General features: G+C 41.9%; 1 protein-coding gene across 5 annotated transcripts in view; it reads left to right on the top strand.

Moving 5' to 3' along the window:
- Positions 1-22787, top strand: part of Srp54 (signal recognition particle 54) — a 73817-nt gene that overhangs the window by 36750 nt on the left and 14280 nt on the right. For 3 of the 5 annotated variants that reach the window (XM_027419698.2, XM_027419699.2, XM_027419697.2), the window contains exons 14-16: positions 810-980; positions 4851-4946; positions 7216-7678. In XM_027419698.2, coding sequence (XP_027275499.1) covers positions 810-980; positions 4851-4946; positions 7216-7307 — 359 coding nt within the window. In that variant the 3' untranslated portion in view covers positions 7308-7678. Of the gene's footprint in view, positions 1-809; positions 981-4850; positions 4947-7215; positions 7679-17612; positions 17839-22787 lie in introns of those variants that run through there. The other 2 variants (XM_035445062.1, XM_035445061.1) reach the window with 2 other exon arrangements.

The raw sequence follows: 22787 nt of genomic DNA, 5'->3' as shown, positions 1-22787 counted from the left end.
CAAAACAAGATCACAACTTTGAGCTCAGCCTGAGGTACAATGAAAAAGAGACTGAGAAGTGTTTTCTGTTATGTCTGTATTCTGATTCTGTTTATTTTACTTTGTTTTGTTTTGAGACAGTTACAATGTAGATTTTTTTTTTCTTTTTCACCCCCCTTTTTTCTGTTTTTGGTACAGGGTGTGCTGTGTATCCCAAGCTGGCCTCAGACCTTGCGACCCTCCTGCTTCAACCTCCTGAGTGTGTGTGCCACCTCCCATGTGTATATACAGCTCAAAGTAGATATTTTCACTTTTAAATCCACCTCATTCCTTAAATTGCATATAAGTAAAGGCAGGAACTGCGCCTTACATTTGGAATGATCAAAAAACTAAAGAGGACTCATGAGTACACTACAAAAGGATTAGATATTACCAGGTATAATTTCTGCATTGTACCATTAATTATATGTAGAATCTTCTGTTTCTACTTGCTTATTAGATCTAATTTGTGCATTAGAAGTTAGCAGCTATTTAATAGGGTAGAATCAACATGAGTGCTTCTGTTCTGTTTTTTGAAACATGCCACAGTCTTGTGATGTGTGGAGGACACAGAAAGAATGGATATGTAAAATACAGAGTGATAGATAGAGTTCCAGAAGTCCTCAGGTTTTTTTCCCCCCTTTTTGAAGCTTTTTGGCTTTATTTCTATTTACTAATAAGTAAGTTTCCATTTTTAGGACTAGAGGTGTAACTCAATGGGAGAGTGCTTGACCACTGAGATAATGAATGATAATCTTATGTAAATGAAATTATTTGGTCCTTGTGTGCAGAACTGGACAGTACGGATGGTGCCAAGGTTTTTAGTAAGCAACCAGGCAGAATCCAGAGAGTGGCTCGAGGGTCAGGTGTCTCAACGAGAGATGTCCAAGAACTTCTGACGCAGTATACCAAGTTTGCACAGATGGTAAAAAAGATGGGCGGTATCAAAGGACTTTTCAAAGGTAAGGGGGAAAAATGCTTTATCACTTAAAAGAATGAATTTAAGAAATAAAGTATTACTGGATAAGTTGCTGCTGAATTAATTTTATATTGTTGGACTTGGGGGCTTAGGTCAGTGCTAGGGCCTATCTTAGTCCCTGGGTTCCATCCCAGTACTGAAGAAGACAGACAATCTGAACTTAATGTTACAGTCCAGTGCCACCAGGATTTATCATGTAATATATGACTTACCTGTTTTTAGAATCAAGTTGGTAGACATTAGTATGAAAATGATTTTATTTCTATCAACATACATTACTATAGAATATTTAGAGAATGTAAGAGTATAAAAAAAATGAACTCATTTTCATTCCTCAGAGAATCCCAGAAATGCTACTGGAGACAAAAGTCAATATAACTATTTTTCTATGTTGCAAACTCTTCAAAATATATTGATTAACAGGGTTGTCTATCACATGCTTACACTCCCAGCATTCTTGAGACAAGAGAAGCAGCAAAAGTATTGCTATCCTGATCACCTGTGATTCCTTACATAGTTAGACCCAGTATCAGAATCCCCGATCACATCTGTCTGTCTATTTGCCTCCACTGACTCCTACTATTTGAATAGTGCTGGTATCTTTCGTGCTTCTTGTTAGATCCTGAACTGGCTTACCTGCATTTGTGTCCTGGTCAGTTTCTAGGCAATTGCATGGAGTCAGTTTTCTCCTCTTTGATTAGAAATATAGTAGACACTAAGTAAATTTTCTAATGTAGTTTCTAGTGTAATGGCCACATACTTTTAAAAGTTTAGTTTTTTCTTTGTGCATCTCCTGATTTTAGTTTTGTCCGTGAGTCTCTTCTCCCTTGTACAGTCTCTCAGTTTTTTCTCCCTATTGTTCTGTAGTAACGCCTTAACATCCTTGCTTTTCATCAGCAAAGACTGTCCCACATTTTTCATTTTACTTTATTTCTGTTTTCTGATAAATTTCTGTTTCTAGGGCTGGAAGTATAACTTGGAGGTGGAGTGCTTGGCTAGTGTGCTTGAGGCTCTGAGTTTGATTCCTAGCCCACTACTCCCTCTCCAAAGTTTCAAGTGAGCACAGTGTCTGTAATCCCAGCATTTAGGAGGCAGGAGGATATCTTCAAGTAAAACATCAGTTAGGGCTACATAGTTAAGACCTTATCTCACAAAACAAAACAAAGCTGGGAGTAGTGGTGTGTAGTTTTGATCCCAGCACGAAGGAAGAACAGGCGAGCCAGGTTTATAAAGCAAGTTCTGGGACAGCCAAAGCTACATAGAGAGACCACGTTTCAATTGCTTCGTCGAACAAACAAACAAAAGTGTTCTAATATAAGCCATGCCTGTTGTTTATCCTTTCCTTTGATCTCTTTTATTCATGTAGCCTTCTGCATGTTGATACCACAGTAATCAGCTGAGTATTTTTTTCTTCTACTCATTTTTTATTTGTTTGATTTTGTGGGACTGGGACTCAAACCCAGAATCTCGTGCATGCTGTGTAGGCACTATACCACTCAGCTTTATCACCTGCTCAGATTTGTTTTTTGTTTGTCTTTTTATTCCTGCTGGAATTTATTTTACTATGTATAGTATAAAATAAAAGGGTATTGTTTTCCTGAAGAATTTATTAATTATTCTAGCCCTCTTTTGATTTACTTTCTATAATGTAAAAAATACTTAAATTGAGCTGTGCAGTAGTGTTGTACACTTTTGATCCCAGCAATCAGGAGGCAGCAGCAGGTGGATCTCTAAGTTTGAGGTCAGCCTGGTCCATAGAGCAAGTTCCATGATAGCTAGGGCTACACAGAAAAACCCTGTCTTGGGGGGAAAATTATTATTATTTTTTGGTTAAAATTTGTTATTTTAAGCTTTTGAGGGGGAGGGGGCAGCGTCTCTTTTTGTAGCTCTGGCTGTCCTGGAGCTCACTCTGTAGAACCAGCTGACCTCAAACTCACAGAGATCTGCCTGCCTCTGCCTCCCAAGCACTGGAATCAAAGGGGTGGGCCAGCACACCTAGCTAATTATTATTTTAAAAGATGTTGATTTATGAGGATTGGAGAGGTGGCCTAGTTGTTAGAGTGCTGGTTGTTCTTCTAGAAGACCCAGCTTGCAGCTGTCTATAATTTCAGATCCAATTGCTCCAACTTCTGCTTCCTTAGGTAGGCAAATGCCCACAAGCATTTAAAAAAAAAAAAATAGACTCTCAGCCGCATAGGGTGTTGCACACCTTTAATCCTACCACTTGGCAGGCAGATTTCTATGAGTTTGAGATCAGTCTAGTCTACATAATGAGTTCCAGGACAGCCAGAGCTACACAGTAATACCTGTCTCAAAAAAAGAAAAAGGAAAAAAAAAAAAAAAAGGATATACAGGTATCTTTGAAATCATGAGCCAGGTAGTGGTGGCAAACACCTTTGATCTCAGTACCAGGAGGCGGAGATAGTTGGATTTCTGAGTTTCTGAATTCAAGGCCAGTCTGGTCTACAAAGCAAATTCCAGGATAACCACAGTTGCATATAGAAACCCTATTTTGAAACACCTCCCCATTTCTTCCCCACCGCCACTGCCAAAAATAAAAATTTGTTCTGTCAGACTTACTCCTTCATGTTTATTTACCAGTTATCCAGTCTCCCCCAGTTAGTCCTTATCAATAAATTTGTCCTTTTGTTCAACCTCTTATATCATTGTTTTGTACCCTCCCCCATTGCTCAGTATTGAAGCTAGGGCCTTCTGCATGCTAGGCAGTGTACCACTGAGCTCTAGCCGCAGCCATATATTTCTTAATTATTTATTTATTTTTGTTTTATGTGCATTGGTGTTTTGCCTGCATGTATGTTTGTATGAAGTGTCATGAACAGGAGTTACAGACAGTTGTGAGCTGCCATGTGGATGATGGGCATTGAACCTGGATCCTATGGAAGAGCAGCCAGTGCTCTTAACAGCTGAGCCATCTCTCTAGCCCTGCCACAGCCATATTTTTTATTTTAAATTACTTTTTAATGAAGTAACTTTTGGCAAACAAACACTACATAGATAGCCATTTCAAGTACCACATTTTAATGAAGATTTGTGTCTCCTGTGTTATTTGAGGAGACTGATATTTCTTTCCAAAGTGGTCAGGGTTGTACCCAGGGCAACCCAGAGCACCACATGCCCATGTGGTCCTATTTGGTCTTTTGGAATTCCCTGAGCACACACTTGCACAGACAAAGCTGCCTTACTGTATCCTTTCGTTCTTTCCTTGTGGTGGTTCTCCCAGTCCTACCTCATCGGGGTCCTTGGGGGGGGGTTGTGTGGGGGGTGGCTGCCTAGTTTTGTTGGTTGTTGTACTGTAGTGTGCTGCTTGGGCCCTCAGTGATCAGAGGGGAAAGTGTTGGCTCCATCTCAGTGCTGTTAAGCAGTTCTCCTACACCTGTTCATAACCACTCACTGCAGTTCTGCTTCTTGGTTCATCACATTTGTAACCAAAAATGTTAGGGGAAAAAAAACATAGCTTTAAGAAAATACTAGCGCGCCTTTAGTCCCAGCACTCAGGAGGCAGAGGCAGGCGGATCTTTGTGAGTTCCCAAGAGCCTGGTCTACAAGAGCTAGTTCCCGGACAGTGTCCAAAGCCACAGAGAAACCCTGTCTTGAACCCCCCCCCCAAGAAAAAAAAGAAAATACTAGCCAGGCATGGTGGCTCATACCTTTGATCCCATCACATCACTCAGGAAGCAGAGGCAGGTAGATGTCTGTTCAGCCTGACTTACATAGTGAATTCCAGTTTAGCCAGGGCTAGTGCAGTAAAAAATATAATTGAGAAAAAAATATTAGTAAACTGTGTATATTTCATTCCCTATCATATACTAATTAAAATTTTTTGTTTTATCAGGTGGTGATATGTCTAAGAATGTGAGTCAGTCACAGATGGCAAAGTTGAATCAACAGATGGCCAAAATGATGGATCCACGAGTTCTTCATCACATGGGTAAATACAAAAGCCTTGGCCAATTGTAGCATACAGTTAATTTATAGAGTTGTAGTTTAATGGTAAGACTTTGGTAGTGATATATGAAACCTGTTTAAAGGTAAGTGATGGAATGGAGAAGATCATCTGAATCCTGACTAGTCAGTCATCCTGGATAAGCAAAGTGTTTTGAACAGTTTCTGAAGAGCTGTGTGTCTCTGTGTCTGGTGTGTATGATGTGAGCATGTGCTCATGCTGTATTGCTCTCATGGAGATCAAAGAACAAACTTCCAAGTCAGTCCCCGCCTTCTGCCTTGCTGAAGCAGGGTCTTGTTTTTGCTGCTACACTGTATAGTCCAGGCTAGTGGACTTAAAGCCTTTATCTTTGTGGAGCGTTGAGGTTACCGATGCACACTGCTGCATGTAGCTTTCTGCATGGGTTCTAGGAATTCATGTGGGTCATCAGGCTTGAGCAGCTAGCACTTTTACTTCCTGTGTGTGTGTGTGTGTGTGTGTGTGTGTGTGTTGTGTATAGTAGAACAAGTATATGTGATATGTGCAGACCATTCCTTCCTCTCTTGCTCTCCACCTTTTTAAAAATAGTGTCTCTAACTGAGCTAACTTGGTTGGAGCTTGCTGTTTCAGCTAGGCTGGCTGGCCACCAAGCGATCTACATGGCTCTTTGCTCACCTCTCTTCCCCCCCAGACTTGGGATTTTAGAAGCACTGGCCCCTGTGCCCAGCTTTGTGCAGGTGCTGTGCATCCAAATTCAGGTCCTCATGCTTATGCAGCTTGCTACCTCAGGAGGCATCTGCCAAACCCAATTTATTTTCTAGTTTTTAAAAATTATTTTATCTTGTTTATTTGGGGATTTGAGGAGGGGTTTGAGATAGTGTCTCACTATGTAGTTCTGGCTGCCCTGGAAGTTGGTATGAAGGCTAAGCTGGCCTTTACCTCAAAGAGATCTGTCTGGCTTTACTTTCCAAGTGCTGGGATTAAAGGTTGTGCCACCATGTCTGGCCTATTGGGTAATGTGGGGGCAAACTATTTTGCTTTGTCTGGGTTGAAATAGAATTTCAGGTAGTTCATACTGGCTGGGTCTTACTGCACAGCCCAGCTTGGTCTTGAGCTTCTGACTTCCTGCCTTTCTCCCAAGTGCTGGGCTTCCAGGTGGAGTCCTAAGGATTGAGCCTGAGCCCCGTGTATATTGGACAGGCACTCTCCCACTGAGTTGCCTCCCAGCCTGATCATCTGTTCTTAATACTTCTTCCATTGACCTTTCCCCTATTTTAGATGGGTATTTTTATTTATAGAACTTATGAAATCACAAATTCTTGAACTCCAATTTCATTTTTACTATGTAATCTCTGAAAAGTCTCCAAAACTTTATAAACTTCACTTTCCTTTTCTATAAAAATTTTAGATAATGGGACTGGATTTTAGATACATGGTAGCTGTAGCTACAGCCTCAAAAGGTCTAGCACTTCTGTCCTCTGCTGTACATATCAGCTACATACATGTTACACAGGCATATGTACTGCCAAAATACCCACATGCAAAAATTTTAGATAATGGCTCATCAGGAGATTTTGAAAAAATAAATGAGCTGATAATGCATGTGAAAGCCTTTAGTATAGTTCTGGGCATATAGTAAGTGCTTAACAAATGGTGAATTCTTTTTTTTTTTTTCCTGTAATTCTTTGAAACACAGCCCCTATCCCGAATTGATCAGTTTGTATAAAACTAATTTTCATTACAAGAAGACCTAGTCTTGTCATAGAAAATGTTTTGTTTAAGAGTTCTTGATTGTGGACAGGAACTATTCCAAGATCTTTTCATTTTTTACCTTATTCCTCATGGTAACTTCATGAAGCACATTTTTCATTTTCTTTTCTAGATGAAAATAAAGCTTATAATACACATTTCAATTTGGTATGCTTTTAAAGGCTACTCACTAAACTGCTGTCAAAACACTTTTTTAAAAATTAAAGTACTTGGGGGCTGGAGAGATGGCTCAGAGGTTAAGAGCACTAACTGCTCTTCCAGAGGTCCTGAGTTCAATTCCCAACAACCACATGGTGGCTCACAACCATCTATAATGAAATCTGGTGCCCTCTTCTAGCCCGCAGGCATACATGCAGGCAGAACATTGTATACACAATAAATAAAATCTTTAAAAAAAAAATCTAAAAAGATATTTAAAAAAAAATTAAAGTACTTGTTAGGCAAAAGCAGTAACTATTTCAGAGTTCACGTGGTAATGACCTGTTTTACTCTCTTTTCCCTTTAGGTGGCATGGCGGGACTTCAGTCAATGATGAGGCAGTTTCAGCAAGGTGCTGCTGGCAATATGAAAGGCATGATGGGTTTCAACAACATGTAAAGAAGATGCCTTCATATAAACTGCCGTGGTTGATTATGTCATCTGCAAGTGGGGGAGAAGAATTTTCTGGCCTGTCTTGCTCTCATTCTTTTGTCTCACCCTTTTCCTTTTGTCTTCCTTCTCTTCTTCTGACATAAGGGAGGAGTGGCTGGTTTTTTCCAAAAGTCATCATATTTCTGCTTTAAATCTTCTGTTAGTTTCACTGTCATAACACTTCTTAAGTTAAACAAATCATGATGTAAAATTTTAGTACATAAAGGTTTTTAATTGTCTCAAAAGCCAAGCATTACATTTATAAACAGTCCCGATCAGTAAAATTACATGATATTGAAGAAAAGTGCTGCAAAATAAACTTCAAGTGATAAGTTAAAGGGTTGTTAACTTTCTTTATGGTTTAACGTGGTCAGTGTACCCCCCCCCAGAAAGTAGACAAAGAGCTAACGGATACATTTAAAGGGAGATATGGTAGAATAATCTAATCATGAATATTAGGAAATGTTATTTATTTTAGAATAAAATAACTTTATTACAAAAAACTCAGCTTTGCTATTTAAATTGAAATCAAGAGTTTGATTATAGTTCATAATGTGTGATGTTTGTATCCAACTTAAATGTTTTACATGTTTTGGGAGTTCCATAGTCCTTGATTGTTTTTAAAGCCATTTTTGTGTTTCTTACATATTACTGAAAAATTATGTTTTGATAATAGATAACACATAAATTTTCTGATGGGAAATGAATAATTAAATCATTAGGCTATATAGTGTTGTATATTAAAAATAATAAGGCCATGACAAAGTTGGTTGGGTTATTGGTAACTACTGCTGCATGTGTCTATGTGGGCGTACTTACGCTGTAGCATAAGCGTGGATGGAGTGCCGATGTTAGAAGACAACTTTGGTTTTTTTTTGTTTTTTTTTTTTTTTTTGGTGACACAGGTCTCACTATGTAGCTCTGGCTATCCTGGAACTCACTCTGTATACCAGGCTGGCATCACACTTGCATAGGTCTGCCTGCCTCTGCCTCCCGAGTGCTGGGATTAAAGGTGTGAGGTACCACACTGGGCTTCAGACAACTTGGCAGAAGTCAGTTCTCATTTCATCGTGTGGATCTAGAGATTGAACTCAGATCAATCACACTTGGCACCAAGTGCCTTTCTCCACAGAGCCATGTCATAGGCCACAGTTCTTCAGACAGAAAACCAAAAAAACTGTGTGTGTGTGTGTGTGTGTGTGTGTGTGTGTGTGTGTGTGTGTGTGTGTATTCAAGTTCATGCATGCGCATGCCAGAGTACATCAGGTGCTAGTCTTTGCCTTCTACGTTGTTTAAGACAGGGTCTCTTGTTTTTTCTGCATAGCCAGGTTAGTTGGCCTTTTGGGGAATCTCTAGTGTTCACCTCCCATCTTGCTTTGGAAGTGCTGAACTACATTGCTACTGTTATAATTTAAGAAAGCTCTAGAGAAAAAGATGACATGTGACATGTGGGTTCAAGCAGAGGGGATTTTTATTAAGGAAAGGGATTATAAAAAGGAGAAAGGGAAGCGGGGAGACCGGCCTCCAGAGACAGGAACACCAGGAGAGAAGAGAAAGGAAAGGGGGAGAGAGAGAGGGAGGGAGAGGAGAGGAGAGAGAGGAACAGATGGGGGGTGGGATAGGAGATGGGCAGGGCCTTTTTAAAAAGGGAACATAGTGAATGTGCACAGGTGGTGCTCTTAGTGGCTGCAGCTGAGTGCATATCCTGTCAGAACCCCAAGGATAGACCAGTACAGATGCCTGAATACTAACGGCTCCTGTGTCTACCTTTGGTTGGTTTTAGGAGAAAGGCTCAGACTGGTCTGGAATTCAATGACAAGTCTTCTGCTTCAGCCTCCTAAATGCTGTAATTATAGTGAATTACCATTCTTTGAAAAGTATTTGCATAAAGAATACAGTTTAGCTGGGCATGGTACTGCTTAGCAAGTCCCAGTATTTAGGAGGCTGAGACGGGAAGATCATGAGTTGGAGGCCAGCCCGAGTTATGTAGACCCTGTCTCAAAAACTAAAAGTGAAACAAAAAGAATGCAACTGATTCTGTGTTTTGCTTAGGTAGAGATATTATAGCCAATAATTCTACTGGGCACTGTATCCTGGAAAATTTACACATTTTGTGTTCTTCAGAATTGGCATAGCAAGGTATAGCTATAGAAATCTGAAACCAGAGAAAATGCTAATTAAACTGCCCACTGCCTTTTCTGGGTATGCATGCTAGTGATTTCTGTTTTCTGGGTATTTTGTTTTGACTAAATAAAGATAAATGAGGTGAACTTTTGGCCATAACATCTTGAGTGCCTTCTGCATGGGTTTTGCTGTTTTTATATCTGATTTGAATTTATTTCTCAAAAACTAAAACAGTGGCGAAAGGGCAGTTAAAGATCAGGATGCCCCTGGGTCAGTATATTAGTCAGGGTTCTCTTGAGTCACAAACTATGGAAAATACACACACATACACACAGAGTTCATTGGAATGATTTACAGGCTTCAATCCTACAATGACTAACTGTGAATGGAAAGTCCAAGAATCTAGTAGTTGCTCAGTCCCATCAGGTTGGGTGTGTCTCAGCTGGTCATATTCTGTGTATGTTGGAATCCTGAAGAAGTAGGCTCCAGTGCCAGTCAGCGATCTACAACTCTGAATTTGGATTGATTGTTGTTTTCTGTAATGGTATCTGTATGTTGCAAGGAGTGTTTTTGATGAGGGGTGAGGACTACATTTTATCTGTTGGTACAGGACAAAGATTTAGAATGTAGTTAGGAGTTACATTGGTTTAGTAAATTGGCAGTTGTTGGCTCCTGGGTAGTTGCCTAGGTTTCCAGTGTCAGGCATAATTTCCAGTCCAATCAGAACTGTTGGTTACCACCAAGATATGTGTGCCACATATGTGGTCCATGTAAAGGGAGAAAAGGCATGAAAGCAGGGACAGCTGAGAATTCACATCTTAATCTGCAAGTAGGAGGCAGAAAGACACTGGCAAGGGGAAGAGGCCTTTACAACCTCAAAGCCTACCTCTGGAGACACGTCTCCTCTAACAAGGCCACACCTCCTAGTCCTTCCTGAAACAGTCCTACCAACAGACCAGGTTTGAAGTTTATGAGCCTGTGGGGGCCATTCCCATTCAAAACACCAAAGAACCAAATCCAGCCAGGAAGGTCTTACTGAAGAGCAGCAAGTCCCCTTAACCATTCTCCAGTCCCGAATCTCTTAAAAAATTAAATTTAATTACAGTGTTGACCACTACAGTATTTTTTTTTTTTTGACCACTACAGTATTTTATCAGATGTCATCTTAATGCCCTCTGCTTTGGGACGGAAAGTTACTGGTGTGGTTAATTTACATCTCAGTTGCTAAGAAATTAGCTTAAACTTTACCTCTAGATGAGTTGTCTAGGCTGTGGCATGTTATTGTAGTAGTTAGGTGTTGTATGTACATGTTCTGTACTAGTTTCTCCCAGTGTTTTACAAGGCCAAAGGACATTTATCTATGCTTACTGCTGAGTGCTTGCTCACCTATGGGCTTAAGCTAATTCCCTGCACTGACTTATGTTTGTACACTGTGTGAAGATGTATTGCTATGGTTGGTTTAATAAAGAGCTGAATGGTTAATAACTAGGCAGGTAAATGGGATTGCCTGGCAGAGAGGAAGTATGAGGAGATTATTGAGGCTTAGGAGATGCCAACTAAGATATGGAGGGAGTCCAACATATGGAATGAAAGAAAGGTAAAAAGCTACGTAGTAAAACATAGATTAATAGAAATGGGTTAATTTAAGTTATAAGAGCTAGTTAGGAATAAACCTGGCTATAGGCTGAGCTTTCATAATAAGTCTCTGTGTCATTATTTGGGAGGGGGCAGGATAGAGAAAGACTTGTTACATGGTAGCAGAGTATTGATATAGAGGTGATTTTCTGCTTTTAGAGTGAAACTACACCTTATAAGGCAGTATAATTTTTAATATTTTATTAATGTGAGCCTATCATGTAAATTCTTTTGGACATTGTTTCTTTTTTGAAACAGGGCCTCACTATGTATAGGTCTTGGCTGTCCTTGAACTCACTATGTAGACCAGGTTGTCCTTGAACTCACAGAGATTTTCCTGATTCTGCCTCCTTAGTTCTGGGTTTAAAGGTGTGCAGCACTGTGCCCAGCTGACATGTATATCTTATATTTGACAAACTCTCATTTCTTTTCCTCTAGATTAGCCTCACTTTGCTTAAGAGATCCTTATTAGCCTAAAATAATGAATTTACCAATACTAGTTGGATCATAAATGTTAAAAACAACAACAACAAAAACAAAACAAAACAAAAAACTAAGGGGCTGGAGAGATGGCTCAGAGGTTAAGAGCACTGACTGCTCTTCCAGAGGTCCTGAGTTCAATTCCCAGCAACTACATGGTGGCTCACAACCATCTGTAATGAAATCTCGTGCCCTCTTCTGGCCTGCAGGGATACACGCAGACAGAACACTGTATACATGATAAATAAATAAATCTTAAAAAAAAAAAAAACAGCTAAGAAATTGCATATAGTACATACTGCTAAGAGAGATGAGGTGTGCCTGGCATTAAGAAATGCCTAAAGTGGCTGGGCGTTGGTGGCAAATGCCTTTAATCCTAGCACTTGGGAGGCAGAGGCAAGCGGGTCTCTGAGTTCAAGGCTAGACTGGTATACAGAGTGAGTTCCAGGACAGGCTCCAAAGCTATAGAGAAACCCTGTCTCGAAAAACCAAATAAACAGAAAGGAAGGAAGGAAGGAAGGAAGGAAGGAAGGAAGGAAGGAAGGAAGGAAGGGAAGGAAGAGATGCCCAAGGCACTCTACATGCCCTGTAAACACAAGCATGATTGTGTTGCTTTGAAGAAACAAAGCACTAAGAAAAATGAGGAACCTGTGGAATACGCCAAACTTTTGACCAAGAGAGTGAAGGAAGGAAAAGAAGCAACAGGAACGGATTGCCAGGAGATGTAGGCTGTACTCCATGAGAAAAACTTCTAAGTCTGATCTAGTCAAAAATAAGAATAACAAGTTATCAGACCTTGAAAAAAAGAAATCAAAGCCAGGCAGTGGTGGCTCAAGCCTTTGATCCCAGGACTAAGAGGCAGCAGAAGGTAGATCTGTGAGTTTGAGGCCAGAGCCTGTTCTACAGATTGAGTTACAGGTCAGCCAGGACTGTTAGACAGAGAAACCCAGACTTTAAAAACGAGAGAGGGAGAAGAGAAAGGAAAGGAAGGAAGGGAAGAAAGGAAAAGAAATGCTCCATCAGGGCAGAGAGATGGGTCAGCAGTTAAAATAATGAGTGCTCTTTTGGAGCATCTGGGTTCAGTTCCCACACCCATATGGCAGCTATCCACCATCTGCAACTCTAGTTCTAGGGGAAATCTACCATTCTCTTCTGCCAGCAATACCTGTGAGCGAGACACCCATACACATTAAATAATATTAAAAGGAAAAGAATTGACATTCTGGGACTAGAGAGATGGCTCACCAGTTAAAAGCACAGGCTGCTCTTCCAGAGGTCCTGAGTTCAATTCCCAGCAACCATATGGTAGTTCACAACCATCTGTAATGAAATCTGGTGCCCTCTTCTGGCATACAGGCAGAACACTATATATAATAGACAAATAAGAACTGACATTCTAGTTTGGTGGTGGTGGTACATGCCTTTAATCCCAGCACTCTGGAGGGAGAGTCTGTTGGATCTCTGTGAGTTCGAGGCCAGCCTGGTCTACAAAGGTACACAGAGAAATCCTGTCTCGAAAGGGAAAAAAAAAATTGACATTCCTGACCCTTTTGTTTTGGGGTTTGTTAGTTTGTTTGGTTTCTTTTGATACAGGGTTTCGTTGTGTAGCCCCGGTGGAACCTTGACCAGACTGTAGACCAGGCTGGCCTTGAACTCAGATATCTGCTTGCCTCTGCCTCCCTAGTGTTGTGATTAAAGGCATTACACTACCCAACTGATATTCCTGACAACTTTTTTTAATGTAACCTAGAGAAAGCAAGGTGGAACAGCCTTCTTGTGCATATATTTTCTGTTTAATTTTTTTAAAAAATGAATTATTTTAGCTTGTTGGTGGTGGGGCATGCCTTTAATCCCAGCACCTGATAGACAGAGGCAGGTGGATCTCTGAGTTTGAGGCTTGTCTGATCAACAGAGTGAGTTTCAGGACAGCCAGAGCTACACAGAGAAACCCTGTCTCAAAAAACAAAAACAAAAACAAAAAAACAAACAAAAAACAGAAGAAAAAGTCTTCATTTTATGTGCACTGGTGTTTTTGCCTGCTTCTCTGTCTGTGTGAGGGTGTCAGATCCCCTGGAACTGAAGTTACAGACAGTTGTGAGCTGTCATATTGGTGCTGGGATTTGAACGTGGGTCCTCTAGAAGAGCAGCCAGTGCTCTTAACTAATGAGCCATTTCTTCAGCCCTGTGTATTTTTATTAAGCCTGATACTCCCCCTCCCTCACATCATACATTTGTGTCTGTGCATATGAGCGCAGGTGCCTACCAGGGCTAGGAGCATTGGGTCCCCTGGAGTTAAGAGTTACAGGCAGCTATGAACCCACTGCCCATGGGTGTTGGGAACAGGTTCTTCCGGAGAGCAGCATGTCTCTTCCACTCCACATACACTTTTTTTCAGAGATAAACTCATGTGTGCATCAAGTGAGGAAAGCATATAGAATGGCTAATTTTCACATTTTAAGAGTAGTTGTGCTTGCCCGGCGTTAGTGGCACACACCTTTAATCCCAGCACTCGGTAGGCAGAGGAAGGCAGATCTCTGTGAGTTCGAGGCCAGCCTGGTCTCCAGAGCGAGTGCCAGGATAGGCTCCAAAGCTACACAGAGAAACCCTGTCTCGAAAAACAAACAAACAAACAAACAAACAAAGAATAGTTGTGCTTGTTTTTTATGTTCTTAAAAGTATTAAGAGCTTGGTGAGGTGGTGTACACTTTTAATCGAAGCACTCTGGAAGCAGATACAAGTGAATATTTGAATTTGAGGCCAGTCTAGTCTACACAGTTCTGGGCCAACCAAGGCTACATAGTGAGCTCATGCCTCGAAATGTAGAAAGAGAGCCTTGCTTAAAAGACACAAAGCAAATGAGAATTATTGTTAGAGATGATTTCAATCTTTATTCTGTTCTTGTCCAGTTAAGGGGCAGTAATCTCAGTTATTACCAAAATGGTACAAGAAACAGTTGCACATTTTTGATACTTCATATGGTAGGAAATTGGAGAATGAGCTCCATTAGTTGATATGTGTGCTTGATTTTTATAAAATTGTGTAGTTACTGTATTAACAGAAATAGTGTATATGAGGTTGCCCTGAGTCGAGAAGACATTATGATTAAAGATCAGTAATAGAATCCTTGAAAGAATTATATTTTATATATGTATGTATATTTGAGATAGAAGATCTTGCTATAATGCCAGACTTTTCTTGAAACCCTGGGCTCAAAAGGCCCTCCTGCCTCATCCTTCTACCTAGCTGGTGCTATAGACAGGTGCCATGGTGCCTGGCACTTCTGAGGTTCAAATCCTGCTCTACTCTTTGTCACTTGTGCTGTTGAGCAAATTAACCTGTGTCACCTGTTCTCATCTGTAAATGGTGATAATTGAAGTGTTACTTCAAAGTTGTTCTAAGAAAGAAGCACTAATACAAGAAAAGACCTTAACAGGGTTCCTGATACATTGGCTTTCATTAATGGAGCCATTGCTTTTGTGTAATAAACCTAAAAGTCAGCAAAAATGCGGGCTTTATTATCACCATTATCAGTATCAGGGCTGGGGATTAAACCCAGACATAAACCCTGGCAAGTGCTCTATCTACTGCTGAATTATATTCCTTAACCTGAAAAACAGCCACAACTAAGTATATACATACACATATACGTACATACATATACACACATATGAAGCTGTGCAAAAGCCATAAGAAGATTGTGTTTGATGAATATTCCTGATTTTCAGTTTTTGCTCAGCTTTATTTTCTTGGTTTCACATAGTGGGTAGATCCAAATTTACCTTTATAGCTCTATGTGCACCAAGTTTCAAGAACAAGTATGTTTTCTAGGAGGTTTTTTTTGGTCCATGCTACAGTTTCCTTAAATGACAGTGTGAAAGAAGAAATATTTTGGCATGTGGCTTCATTGCCTACTTTCATTTAGTTGTGCTATGACAGTTTGGAAATGACTATAAATGCTCAAAATAAACGACTTGGATTTCTTCAATATTCTGTTGCTTTGCGCTGTTGATTTATAATAAATTGTTCTTCAATTTCATGTGTTAAAAATCAATCTTAAGAAAATATTTCCAGTTCATCAAAATATAGCTTGAATTTTGAATTTTCAGTAAACATGGTACTTGGTAAATCATGAAAATGATTCTGATTCAGAAGTGAAAATTGTTATTTAGTATTTGTTGCTAATTTGCTTAATAGCATGTGTTTATAGATATCTACATTTTAATGATGACATTGTTGACTGCCCCCATACCAGTAAGAGGGAAGAGATTTTGAATACATACAGTGTAGAACTGCGATGTTTATAAGGCCAATTCACAGAAAGTAACAATTGGATCTTATTTTTGTTGTTGTTGTTGTTTTTTGTTTTTTGAGACAGGGTTTCTCTGTGGCTTTGGAGGCTGTCCTGGAACTAGCTCTTGTAGACCAGGCTGGTCTCGAACTCACAGAGATCCACCTGCCTCTGCCTCCCGAGTGCTGGGATTAAAGGCGTGCGCCACCAATGCCCGGCTTGGATCTTATTTTTAATTTATCACAGTTTGGTTTGGATGTTTGTTGGAGTGTTTCAATTCTTTGTTTATGCCACTATAACGAATCATATCATGCAATAACTTGTTTACTTCAAACAAGTTAATTTGGTTGTATTTATAACCAGTTTTTCAGTGAAGATTTAAGGAATTAGTCTTTGTGCTTGAAGGTCTTTGTTACTGTTTTTAGATTGCCATACGGATAGGAAGTGTAGAAAAATATTGGGCAGAGAGTGAGGAGAAGGTGGGTGCACCGTAGAGAACCATCTGTGAAGACCTTAGGGCTTTTGGCCGGTCTGAGTAGCAGATAGACATTAACTTTGGGGGATAGTTCTGAATTGTGACTAGCATGAAATACAATTTAAAACTGTCAAAGAAGGCAGGTTTGTAACCCAAGGCCGAGAGGCAGAAAGATCCTGAGTTTGAAGCTAGCCTGATCTACATTTGAAAAAAAAGGGGGAGCATGTGGGAAGCTGAGGGGGTGTGGGCTCTGAATGCACATGTAAACGAGGGGCAAGGGAATTTGGATCGTCACAAGCCTGTAGCCAAAATAGTGTGTATTATTTTTATAAACATCAGCATCTCAGACGGTCTTATGTAACTCAAGTTGGCCTCAAGCTCACTATGTTTGGAGATGTCCTCTTAACCCCTCTTAGGATTGTTTCGATTACAGGTGTGAACTACCATGATGAACTATATTTTAATTTTTTGACTTTGTACGTATTGGTGAAGGTGACCATTTTTTGTTGTTGTTGCTTTTGTTTTGGGGTGTTTTGTTTTGTTTTATGGTTTTTCAAGACAGAGTTCCTCCGTGTAACAGTCCTGGCTGTCCTGGAACTCACTTCACAGAACAGGTTGGCCTGTCCCAAGTGCTGTGATTAAAGCTGAGCACCGGCTGAAGATGATCCTGTTAACAAAAAGCTATTTTATTAACAGGAGATGCTCTAACTGGCATAATTTCTAAGTTATGTGGCACTTGCCTCAAATCCCAGCACACAGGAAGTGGAGTAAGAACTGTAAATTCTAGTTCACCCGCTATATAGGGAATTCGATGCCAGCCTGGGCTACGTGAGACCTTACCTCAGGAAGAAAACCACGAAGTCTTGTAGTAATCATTGCAATTACGATTTCTTTAATTCGAACACTAGGAAAAATAAAGTTTGGTGGCCCCCACACCTCTTTACACACACTTTCCTATAGTAATTAAAATATTCCCATTCTCCAGCAATCCTGCAAGCAAAATTCACCCGTGGGGGCTTTTATTTCAAGGACATTCCGTGAGGAGTGGAACATGTAACATGGACGGTGAGTTTTACAGCTTCAGAGCCCGCACTCCTCCTCAGCAGTTCTGGTTTTACCAGCTCAGAAACCGGTGTGTCGGGTCTCCGCCCGGTTCTCTGGCTGCAGAGGGCCAGGTGACCCGGTGTTCGCGTTCAGTGCAGGTAGGGCGGTGACGTTCGGTGGCCACGCCCCCGGGCCGCGGAAGCGACGGAGGCTCCGCCCCGCGCCCGCTCTCCAGGCGAGCCTCTCCCGGGATAGGAGTCTGGGTGCCGCGGCCCCGTTGGTCAGGGCGTCCGGTGGGGGCCTCCGGCGGCCAGTAGGGAGCGTTCCTCAGATCACCCTCCGTGTCGCTGCTGCCCGGGCCGGCCCTGACGATGGACCAAGAGCCGGGCCGCGCGGCGGCGGGAGAAACCGAGGCGGCGGCCGCCGCGGCGTTCGGAGACACGACGCGGCAGGTAGGTTGGCGGCGAGGGGTAGCTGCTGCCTCCGGTGCAGTCTCCGCTGGACATTTCGGGGTTCCTTTCGGTGTCCCCATTTTGTTCGGACAAGGGGCGGCTGCCGAGGAGGGGCGCCGCGGCCTCCGCTGCCCGGGCTTTCCGGGGTGACGCTCCAGCCACCGGTTGCGAGCGAGAGAAAACAGGCGTGTCCCGGAAAGGCTGTAAAGTCGCCGAAATCCAGGCGCCGCAGCCCTGGGCTGCTGGGTCTGCGGGGTCGGCCTGGCGGTTGCGAGGGCCCAGGGATTAGTGAATAGCAGATGCACTATTGGCATTTGCTGTTTGTTTAGCTAGCTCTCTCTAACCCAGCCCAGGGCCCCAGACTCAGGAAACGGTGCCCCCTGCTCACTCTCAGGCGGAGTCTCCTCACATCAGTTAGATAGCCTCATCTGGACAACCCCTCGCTGAGACTTCTAGTCCTCAGTTCACTTGATCGTTTTATTAACGTCTGGAGATGGGTGTTATCCCCACTTCACGGATGAGATGATATACAGCCCTACACAGACATGAGCTAACGGCAGTTGTGAATCACAAGGAGTTTGTCAACGGTTTACCTTAAGACAGTAAAATAATCCTGTGATAATAACTTTAATATATTTAATCCGTTATATAAGAACATTTCAACATGTCAGTAATAAAAACATTACTAATGAAGTGTTTTACATTGTTTTTAAATTTTATTTGTAATTGGGTGTTAGGCACTCGACTGTTGCACCAAACACTTTTATTCTTGAGCCATTGTTCTCTTCATACTGTCCCAAATCTGGAAGAAAGTTGTGACTGGCCACATTGTAAGTACAAACTAGCCACTGGTGGCTGGTGGTGGTCTCTGTCATCACTGGTTTAGAAGAAACTGCTTTAAAACCTACTGCAGGAGTATATATAATTTTGGCTATTAAAAACTTGGAATTGCTTCTACTTCATGTAAGAAAGGTGCCTTTTCAATAGCTTCATTTTTGAAAATAAGTACTTGAATGTTGGCCAGACACTTCTTCAAAACTACAGGTTCCTGAAATGTGGGCTGACTGTATGTCGCTCTAAGTCTGTATTGTAATGTGCTAACAAAATCTCCTCTACATATCTGTTCCTATGGAATCTTGCCCCCACCCCTTCTTGTTAGGTACAAGATGAAACATGTAAGTCCAGCGCTTAGGAGACTTAAGGAAGGTTGCCACTGTGTGAGGCCCACCTGGATGGATGGGCTTCGGTGTTGAGAGTGTTGCCTACCCACCCTGGCTTGAGGTGTCCCTTCAGGGGTGCAGTCCCGATGTACTTCCTACCCCTGCTGCTTCAGCAAAGGAAGCAGATCCATACTCAGAGCACTTGCCCGTTATTTCAGGGTGGCTGCTTGCTTGGTGTCAATAATACTAAGTTGTGCTAACTTTTCCTAGGGAAGGTACAAGTACACCTCCAGCCACCCCACATGGTCGGTCACCAAGGACCGACACCAAAATACAGGCTCATCACAGTCCATCGTGGTGAGCCCATGAGTTTATTGGGCCTTAGTATGGATGAGTTATTCACAGGAGCCGGGGTGACCCCAGACAGCTTCATCACCCTCAGATCCCAGCCCATCATGGGTGGTGTTCTCATTTAATTTAATCAACCTTTTACTTCTATATAGTCTTGAATCTCCCAAAATTGCTTGTAGTTGGGAGAAAGGAATGATAGCTGAATTTGAAGCTTAGGGTCTCTAGACCTTCTCTTCAGGAGTGTTAACAGTTCCATCGCCATTACCATAGACCTGGCCACCCCTGTGTTATACTTTAGTTGCTGGGGCTATGGCTCATTCCAGGATGGCATCTTGTTACCATCAGAGAAAAAAAAAAAAGTTCCAGACCACAGTGTTTTCATTTGTGTATGTATCCACATGTGTTCAGGTCCCTGAGGAGACCAGGAAGAGTTGATTGCCTGGTGCTGGAGTTCAGGCAGTGGTGAGCCACCTGACATGGTTGATGGGATTTGAACTAGGATTGGTTGAAGTGTAGCCAGTGCTCTTAACTGCTGAGTCATCTCTCCAGTCCCAGGTTGCATAGTCTTGACTTAAAAAAAAAAAAAAAATACTTGGGGCTGGAGTGATGGCTCAGAGGTTTAAGAACACTGGCTGCTCTTCCAAAGGTCCCTGGTTCAATTCCCAGCACCCACATGGCAGCTGACAGCTGTCTGAAACCTCACCCAGACATGTACTTGGACAAAATACTAATGTACATAAAATATAAATAAATTATTAATAAATAAATAAATACTTACACAGTAAAGGTCGTAGAGAAAAAGGTAAGCCTCACAGGAATGCCCCTTAGGCTTTTCTTCCAGTTCCCGTTCCACAAAGGACAAAAGTATTTCTGTATACACATTTGCTGCTTCCTTGTTCATACAGACTCTTATCATGGTTAGAGACCCCTGCAGTTTACCAGGTTTTTCATCTTACTCACGTTCCTGAAGTAAAAACACCGCTGGGAACTCTAGGGGTTTTTTGCCCAGTTTGAGGAAGAGGTCTCTGAGAAGTCAGTGGCGAGCTGGGAGGAGGAAGACTTAGGACATCTTCCATTCCTTCTCACGTTGTTACAGCAGAGAAACTCCATCTGGGCCTAGTGATTCATACCAGTCTGAGGCAGGAGGATGGCTGTGAATTTGAGGCCAGCTCGGGCTACATAATGAATTGTAGACAAGCCTTGGCTACACAGTGAGACCCTGTCTCAAAAAAGAAAGACAAAGGCCAACTGTAGACACAGTAGACTCTGTCAGTGTTCTCAGACGTTGGTCAGGCCACCTAGGATCTGCTGTGACATTTTATATAGACTCTTTTCTGAATAGACTTTTAGCAGAATCTCAGTGTCGGTCCCACTGAGGAGCTCAGGTTTCAGCTCTTCATTTATTTAGCACCTCTGTCACTAGACAGAGAGGTTCTACTGTTACTGTGTGCTAGGGACTGTTGTCAGCCAGAGGATAGGATAGCAGCCCCATGCTGCTAAAAACCTAGTTGAGGTTTTAAAAGGAGGCCTGAGTGTTGTGGGCATCTACAAAAAGGCAATTTCCTTCTATTAAAAACAGGTTTTATAGCCTGATAAGGTGGCGCACGCCTTTAATCCCAGAAACCGGGAGGCAGAGGCAGGAGGATCTCTGAGTTGAGGTCAGCCTGGTATACAGAGTGAGTTCTAGGACAGCCAGGGATACAAAGAGAAAGAGACAGAGAGGAGAGAGGGAGATGTAATTTGTATAATTGACAGTAAAATATTTTTTAAGGTTTATTTTATGTGTACAAATGTTTTGTCTTTATGTATTTATGTGTACCACAAGTGTGCTTGGTAGCCAGGCATTGGATCCCCTGAATGTGGAGTTATGGGTAGTTGTCCGCCAGATGTGGGTCCTGTGTAAGAACAACACATGCTCTTTCCTGCTGAGCCATTGATTCAGAGCGCCACCCCCCAACCCCAGTAAACTATTCTCATATACAGGGTTAGTATCGGTAAAAATGAAATGACTGAAATAGTCAGTTTTTATTTATAATTGTTGAAAATTTCGTACCAACTTATTTTTTGGTTGTTTTTTCCAGGCAATGTCTCCCTTCACTGCCCCATTCCCCAAGTTGAGGTTGGAAGCACACTCATGTCATGAATTGTCTCTCATAGACTTGTCACTTTTGGTCTGGTTCACAAGCCATAGGTCAGGAGCCAGATCCAGGCACTCATTCATGGCGTGCTAAGTTTTATTGGAATCCAGCCATGTCCATTCATTATATGGTGTCCATATAAGTGGTTTCTCTCTGTCTGCTTTGCAGATTTCATTAATGAAAGACACTAGCTAGTCTGCACAACGTAAGATATTTACTACTTGGCTTTTACACAAAGTTTTTTGTTTTTGGTTTTGGTTTTGGTTTTTCTCTGTGACTTTGGAGGCTGTCCTGGAACTAGCTCTTGTAGACTAGGCTGGTCTCGAACTCACAGAGATCCTCCTGCCTCTGCCTCCCGAGTGCTGGGATTAAAGGCATGCACCACCATCGCCCGCTGCTTTTACACAAAATTTGCTTGATGTTATAGGCCTAGAATTTGAGATTTACTATGTCAAAAACAAGCGTTAATTTTTATGATGTGTATGGGCGTTTTGCCTGCACGTATGTCTGTGTGCTCATTGCCACAGAGCCCAGAAAAGGGTGAAAGAGTCCCTGGGTCTGGAGTTGAGATGTTTGTGAGCTGTCATGTGTGTACCTAGATCCTCTTAAGAGCAGCAAGTGCTGACCCATCTCCATGCCCCTCTTTTGGTTGATCTTTCAGATAGGATCCCTTGTAGTTTAGGCTGGCCTCACATTTACTGTGTAGTGGAGGCCGACCTTGAACTCCTGATCCTCCTGGCTCTTCCTCCTAAGTGCTAAGATTATAGGCTTGCACTAACTACCATAGCTATCTTAACTCTTTTATATGAAATGTGATAATTAGAACAAGGCAAATGCCACTGAAAATTATTACATACCAAGATTGTCACTCAAAATTTGGTTTTATACTTACGTAGTTTGGTACTACACCCCCCCCCCCCAAAAGAAGAAAAAAACCTGTGAATCATGTTTCAGGCTTTTTCTTGTAGACTTCAAAACTTGACAAAAATCAGTTAACAGAAATTTTGTACTAGTTTTTATGACTTAGATATGACAAGTGTGATGACTTGAGTTCCATCCCTGGAACATACATTTGTAATCCCAGCACTGGTGAGGCAGAGGCAGGTGGGTCCCAGGGCTTGCTGGCCAGTCTGCCCTCCTTGGAGAGTTCAGGGCCAATGAGACTTAGAAAATAACAATGATGGATGACACATTTGCCTGTCCTCTGGCTCCACCTGCCAACACATATCCCACTCCCCCCCCAGCACACGCGCGCTCGCGCACACACACACACACACACACACACACACACACACACACA

The sequence above is a fragment of the Cricetulus griseus genome, chromosome 5, assembly GCF_003668045.3.
Source record: "Cricetulus griseus strain 17A/GY chromosome 5, alternate assembly CriGri-PICRH-1.0, whole genome shotgun sequence".
In the NCBI taxonomy this organism is placed as follows: Eukaryota; Metazoa; Chordata; class Mammalia; order Rodentia; family Cricetidae; genus Cricetulus; species Cricetulus griseus.
This window is presented reverse-complemented; position numbering and strand designations above follow the sequence as displayed.